We start from the raw sequence: 7,113 nt of genomic DNA on the forward strand, positions 1-7,113 counted from the left end.
AGTGCCTACAGTGGGTTTCCTAAAAATGCTTTGAACTCGCGCCCCTTTCTTAGTTTCCTTTTGTCAAACTTTGTATTTCCGCTATGATAAGTAATGGAAAGGGATTTGCCCGGTTCAAGAAAATATTATTCCATGCATCCAAATGTCGTGCCCCATTTTCTCGGTTCGAGCTGGCTTGTGCTTTTTTCGCCCAGTGAAAAAGCCCTTTGCAGGACATTTCGATTGGGGTGGCTACTATAGTTCAAACCATGTTGATTTTGTTATATATTACTATTGTTGTGTTATGTCGATAAAGGGAGTCTTTATTAACTCAAAATGTAGCATCAAGAGTAACATTTGATCTCTACGTAACTAAGATGCACACAGCCAAACACGAACAGTGTGACAAAAACCCATCATTTCAGCTAAATGGAGTATGCTTTGTATACATTGCCCTTATTGTATCATATAAGATTCATAACCCTGCAGCGGTACGACCTGCCAGCGGAATTATGGTCAGCGATTTGGAAAGGATTACAGAACTCACATGCCGGATGAATTTTGAGAAGGTCAGATGCACCCCGTGACTGAATTACTTCTATCTCTGGTATACACAAATGAAATACAAGTTCCAGTCACGCAGAGTTGTTCAACGGTCCGAGAACCCGATACAGATTGGAAAACTGCAAAACCTGTAAACCGCTAGTCTCTCGTGGGTATCAGCCTCTGGGTCAAGGATCCGACTGGGGATTCTTCGTCTTGGTGGTGGGCACGAATTTCACTTGATTCACTGTCATCGTCTTCCTCAGATGCCATGAGATTCACAGTGTCTCTGTCCCGGGGGTAAGTGCAGTACAGGAGGCCATAGGTCAAAGAGCAGATGGCCATGGGCACCGCCAGCTCCACGTACATCGCCTTGGCCAATGCCGCCGCGTTGTCCCTGTCCATGTCGACGCTCGACTCGGACGACACCGGCTTATACCCGAACACGCGCTCCGCCAGAATGCCCACCACCGGCGGCGCGAACGAGGCGAACACCGACTCGAAGCACTTGTCCAGCGCGTACACCGTCGTCCTCGCCTTCGCCGGCACGATCTCCGCGAAGATCGGGCTGCAAATAAGCCATTAATTTGGAGCCTGAGCAACACAATGCAGTTGTAAGATGATGTTGTTGCAGGATTTAGTGGGGAAGAAATGGTTCTGACTTGTTTGTGGACGCGGCGTTCCATGAAATGGCGAACCCCATGACGAAGAACACGGCCGCGTGCGCCACGCCGGTGGACGGGTCGTTGGGCAAGCCGAGCAGCAGGACGGCGCCGAGTGGGAGCGCCGACGCGGAGCTGATCTGCGCCAGCGCGATCCTGCCGGCGTCGGGGAACCGCCGCGAGACGGCGTCGCCGATGATGCCCCCGAAGAGCGCGCCGAGAGCGGTGGCGAACAGGTAGAGCCCCGTGATGATGCTGGTCTCCCAGTGCGTGAACCCCATGAGCTCCAGCCACATGGTGGCGAAGTTGAGCCCCGACCAGGCGATCAGGCCGGCGACCCCCTGCGCCACGATGACCTGGAACGTGGGCACCGCGATGACGGCCCTGGCGTCCCGGAGCAGCTCCCGGGCCTCGTCCCTCGCCGAAGTCGCGCTCTTGGACTTGGAGTGCGGATCGGCGGCCAGGAACCACATGAGAAGGCCCAGCACGACGCTGATGATCCCCACGATGTGGAACGCGAGCCGCCAGCCGGGGACGCCGAGGAAGGTGACCGGCGCGAGGAGCACGCCGAACGAACCCCCAACGATGGACCCGAGGTTGCAGGTCATCTGCAGCCACCCGAACGCGGCGCCCCTGGTGTGGTCGTCGGTGTAATCGGCGACCAGCGAGTTGATCGCCGGAATGACCAGCGCGAGGCCAATGCCGTTCAGCCCCCGCGAGATGGCCATCTGCGCCACCCACAAATTGGTTTCATTCAGTTCAATTCTTACGGACATCAACGGCGCAAATTTTCGGCCGGCGCCGTCGCAATTCGCAGCTCGCAATAGAAGCATGTACAGAGTTGACTCCGCCGGTCATGACAGCTTAATTTCATTTCACAGAAAACAGAGGGGATAACCTCCATTTGTGGTAGGTGCGGCCAAAACAGAAATCTTGGAGTGCTGACCTGGAGGTAGGTGCGGGAGATGGCGACGAGGAAGGTGGCGGCGGCCCAGAGGAAGGCGCCGACGGCGACGACTTTGGCGCGGTCGTGGCGCGCGGAGGCGTAGGCGGCGAGCGGGAAGGAGAGGGCCTGGACGAGGGCGCGGCAGAGGGTGAGGGAGCCGAGCGCCGTGGGGGAGACGGCCAGCGCGAGGCCCACCTCCCGGTACACCGCCGGCAGCAGCACCTCGTCCGCCTTCTCCAGCATGGACGTCAGGTTCACCAGCACCAGCGTCCGGCGCCGCGTCGACGCGGCAGCTTCCGCCTCTCTCATCTCTCCGTCCGCCGCCTGGCTGGCTAGCTAGCTCGATTTGGCCGGCGATTAGAAAGAAGCGTCTCCCCCTCTCGTCTCTCGTGTGCTACGCGGAGGAGAGGAGCGGAGTTTGCAGATCGGAAGCGACATTGACCCGAGGCGAGCGGTGCGAGCAGGTGAAGCTGAGCTGGAGATATATCATATAATCCGTGCCATGTGTGTGGGTGTGGATATTCAAGTCAAGAAGGCTGTTTGGTGGTTGCACGTTCCATCCTACATGTCGGTATATTCCATATGTCATCCCACTTCTTCGGGAAATACGTTTTGATTGCTGATTGTATATGCATTCTACATTTATATTTTTTAATAATTAATTAAAATTAAAATTAATTTATATTAATCTTGACCTTGTTTTGTAAATTTTCACAAAAAAGCGAACATTGACTTCTGGGAAAAAGGAAAAAATTATTTACTACTATAGATCACTATTCACACTATTTTAACCTTTTTTAAAGAAGTCAAAATTTAACTTTCTTATGGAATTTTTCTCACACGTACAACGAAAGGTCAAGTTTATTTCAAAAATATTTTCGTACTTTTTTGATTTTTTGTTGAATTACTATTTTTTGCATATAGGTTGAATATACATTCAGGTTTCAAAAGTTTCGGTCCCCCTTCCCCTTTTTAAAAAACTTTTTTTCGGGATGGTCCGGAAGAAGTGGTTTTCAGAAAATCTAGAATTTTTTGTTTTTTCTTCCAAAAATATTCAAATAAATTTTTAATTCAACAAAATTTTGGCGTAAAAGTGCTAAAACAAAATTTGTAGTGCATTATGTACTCAAGGACTAGAGAGGAGAGGGAAGATTACAATTTTGCAAGGCCTAAACATTTAGAAAATTTAATTATGCATTCCACAAAATATACAAGATCTATTTTTGCAAGCACAGTTTCCTCCCCGTTCTTGAACCATAGCAGAGGAATTATTCTTATTCACACAAAAAAACGGATCCAAAATACATAAAGCTACACGGGTAGTACAACAAAATATTTCACAACATATACCGGGGTAGCGAAGAAAACAACCTCACATTTCAGCGCCGAGAAGGGTCGGATATTTTTGCAAGCACGGATGCCAATATTGGTTTGAATATGAATAACCAATACACAACATTAATTTTCTTAAGCTACGACATTAATTCTACTTGTCGTGTCTCTATCTATTTGGTGCATTCTTGCTCCTTAATGCATTAAAGCTATAATAAACTTTCTGGCAAAAACCTCTTTGTAGAACCATGTACTACATGATTGTTGGTGCCGTTTGTTGCGGTGTTTTGCATCCTAGAATGGGTGGTTGCCATAGTTCAAATCTTTCAAGCCTAAATTGTATGCCCTTTTCCTTTGACCATGTCGTGTGCCAAAGCCAAATAGCCTAACATTGTTGCCCGCGTTGGACCATGTAGTTACTCATATGGTGGGTCATACTTTTTTGAGCTATATTTTTTCTCCACGGAAACAAATTCTCCTTGGACAAAACTTTGTGTAAATATTCCAATGTGGCATCCAAACTTGCGTCTATGCTCTTGAATCTTGCCTTGATGTCTAGAAGTTTGAGAGTAACATGCAGGCGGGTGTGCTCAGGATCGCAACATTCGTACGGTGGATTTTTCGCGTCTAATTCCAATTGAGCTAACTTGAGACCCTCTTTAATAGCAACTCACTCATTTGTTGTCTTTTTTGAAGTAATTCTTTAACATGACGATCCTGCAGCATTTCAACCAACGACATATCCTGCGTGACAGTCTCGTGATCCTCTTCATGTTCGGATGACATTTCATCATTTCCTCCTCCATGCGCATATTCATTAGTGTTTCCTTCTTCTGGCGGATCTACTTCATCGAAAGTCTTGGTCTTTTCTCAAGATGAAGAGAAGAGAGAGGAGGAGGAGGAAGAGGAAGGGACATGAACAAGAAGAAGGGAATATCCTAAATGGATGGACAATGCCATCATGCATGAATAGTGTAGTGATTTAATTACTGGTATCACTAAAGCACGCAACATCAGTACTATTATGTATACTTTTGACGTGCCATCGTTTGTGAAGCCGGTGTTATGTGGGCCCCAAAGTGAATAGACAAAAGTGAACCCGCAAAATTTACTAATGGCATAAGGTAAACTCCCATGCCATAGATATAAGAATTATTGCTGGCGTATTGTAGTTTTGCTACGGACAATATGTTACGCCTGATCAGAATGTTGGGACACACATACAAGTGGCGTTCTATAAAATTTTAACGCCAGCACTAAGACTATGGGATGACGTATGAAATATGCCGACGCCAGCACTATCACTATTTTTAAAAACAGTGTTGGCGTTGGATGGAAATGACGCACCACCAATAAAAATTGTGGCTAGCCATTTCTCGACTAATGCCTCCACCATGCATATAAGGGAATGGCTAGGGGGCTCTCACGACTATCTACTCTCCCAAAGAGCAACTCTTTATAGTTTTTCATTCATCGCATTGTAATCCCTCGGAAGGTATATCCATCATCAGTGAACAAGAACAAGCATTACGTAGGGTATTACTCCTCAATGGAGGCCTCAACATGGGTAAATCCCTTGTGTAACCTTCAATTTGTGACTTCTAGCCATGCTAGGTACCCTACCGAGGCTACTGTCGGGAGTTTGCACCATCAGTTAGTGGCGGAGCTTGGTGGGGGCCAACCTGGGCCATAACCCACCAGCTCAAAATAATATCAAGACTAGATACCTTTTTATTAGGCTTATTTTTCATTAAAATCAGTTGAAATTAATTATGTTTGTCCCCCCATTTTTTGTCTCAAGCTCCGACATTGCCATGAGTGGTCGTTGTCGACCCCAAGATTTCGTCTTGTGTATCCCTAGCTTGCTTGATGGTCGTTATGGTGGTGTTGTGGTTGCCCAACACCTTTGTATCTTATCATGAGTAAGTATGTGTGGTGTGTGTAGTGGTGACGTGTGTTTGCAACTTTGTATCAATGTGTTTGATGACCGCTGCTTTATATATATAATAAAGCAGCACAAAAGCCTTCTTCAGTAATATGAACACAAGGATTTTAACATAAGGTTCATTACATGGTTATTAATATGGGATTTAAATTAGTGCCCCTCGTTCCTTAGTTGTGCTCACTTTTCCCCACGCTCCAAACTTTTGCTCACTTTTCCCCTCTTCCTTAGCTGAAACTCTCACAAATGCTCATAGCGGCCGTTTGTTGTCTTGACCGTCAATTGACCGTTTGTTGTCTTGACCGTGACCGTCAATTGCTGACGAGTGGGGCCGAGTCTTCGGCTGACTGTTGCTTGCTGACGGGTGGGACCGCAAGGAGACACGTATTGGGCAGCTTGTCTGAATTTGAAACATATCTAGACAGGCCGCACTGCACCGCGCCGCCCCGCCTCCTCCGCCGGCGTCGTGCCGCGTCCACCGGAGTTGTTTCCTCCACCCTATGCCCCTATTCCGTTCGTCGGCGACGTCGCGTCCCCGCCAGATATAGGCCACCTCCTCATCTAGGATTACATGGCGATGTTGAGTGAGGACGCCCGGAATGCAGTCGCCCGTGGAGAGGATTGGGTCGAACCCGCGGCAGATAATTCATGGATTAAACCTGGGTAAGCATTGTTTCCTCTCGACTTGACGTTCTAAGTCGTATTGTAGGCCGTATTTGACTTCTGTTTGCTTGAATCGTTCGAATTTGTGCTCGATTTTACCTGGCTAACTGAAGCCTTTATTTCCTTCAACAAAATAGGATTGATCCCGCGCTGGCTTTTCGGCTGACCATTAGAATGGAAACTAGTGTGCTGCGTGGTACTAAAGCGCATTTGATTTCATCATTTTCTATCCCAAAGTGGTAGAAACCAGCATATCTTTCAAAGATTTGCAAGCTGAGCTCAGAAACACATATTCCTGGATGCCGATGCTGTTGAACTGAATTACTTCAGCAGTGACGAGCAAAGATTTCTCCCACTAACTTGCGACGATCATATGCTGTTGCTTTTTGCTAGGATTGCTGGCTGCCAATTCGGTAAACTCCAAATCGATGTGCTTCAGCCACGCGCATAACGGGTGAAGGGGAAGGGATTTCAGACATCATCTGCCTGTGCTAATAGCCAGCACCCCGGCACTCCTTGTAGGTCGACACCAAGTAAAGCAAGTGGTTCATGGAGCCACAACATGCCTGCTGCCAATTGTGGTTCCGATTCAGCTGCTGCTTCTCGTGTACCTTCTGCAGTTGGTGTAGAAGAGGATGCAGAACCTGACGAGGCAGTGCCTACAAATGATGATGAAGACGAGATGATGTTTCCTGAACTGGTCGATGTAGCCAGTCAGCAAGCAGTGGCTGACGAATATATGGAGGAGCCCATCAGCCAAGCTAGGTTTGATGACACTGGCGATGAAGAGAAGGTGGAGAACATGGACAGCTTAATCGAGGATGAATACGATGGTGATGACATGCCAACAATTGAGTGGAACAGGGAAAAACCTAAGCTTAGTGTAGGTACCATTTTCCAATCAATGGTGGACTGTCGGAATGCAGTGACAACATGGTGCATTATATCTGAAAACACCTATAAGATTAAAAGGAGTGAGCCAGCAAGGTTCACAGTTTTTTGTCCATGTCCTAGGTGTAGGTGGAAGTTGCATGCATCTCGTATGA

The 7,113-nt window shown here is 47.6% G+C and overlaps 1 protein-coding gene across 1 annotated transcript; it reads right to left on the bottom strand.

Moving 5' to 3' along the window:
• Positions 1 to 398: 398 nt before the first annotated feature.
• On the bottom strand, positions 399 to 2,633 carry LOC123418328 (fosmidomycin resistance protein-like). Its single transcript, XM_045106994.1, has 3 exons — positions 2,131 to 2,633; positions 1,185 to 1,912; positions 399 to 1,090 (listed from the first exon to the last, which is right to left on the bottom strand). The coding sequence occupies exons 1-3, from the start codon at positions 2,437 to 2,439 to the stop codon at positions 682 to 684; spliced, it is 1,446 nt and encodes a 481-aa protein (XP_044962929.1). The 5' UTR covers positions 2,440 to 2,633; the 3' UTR covers positions 399 to 681.
• Between the last annotated feature and the right edge of the window lie 4,480 nt (positions 2,634 to 7,113).

Source organism: Hordeum vulgare, chromosome 1H (genome assembly GCF_904849725.1).
Source record: "Hordeum vulgare subsp. vulgare chromosome 1H, MorexV3_pseudomolecules_assembly, whole genome shotgun sequence".
NCBI lineage: Eukaryota > Viridiplantae > Streptophyta > Magnoliopsida > Poales > Poaceae > Hordeum > Hordeum vulgare.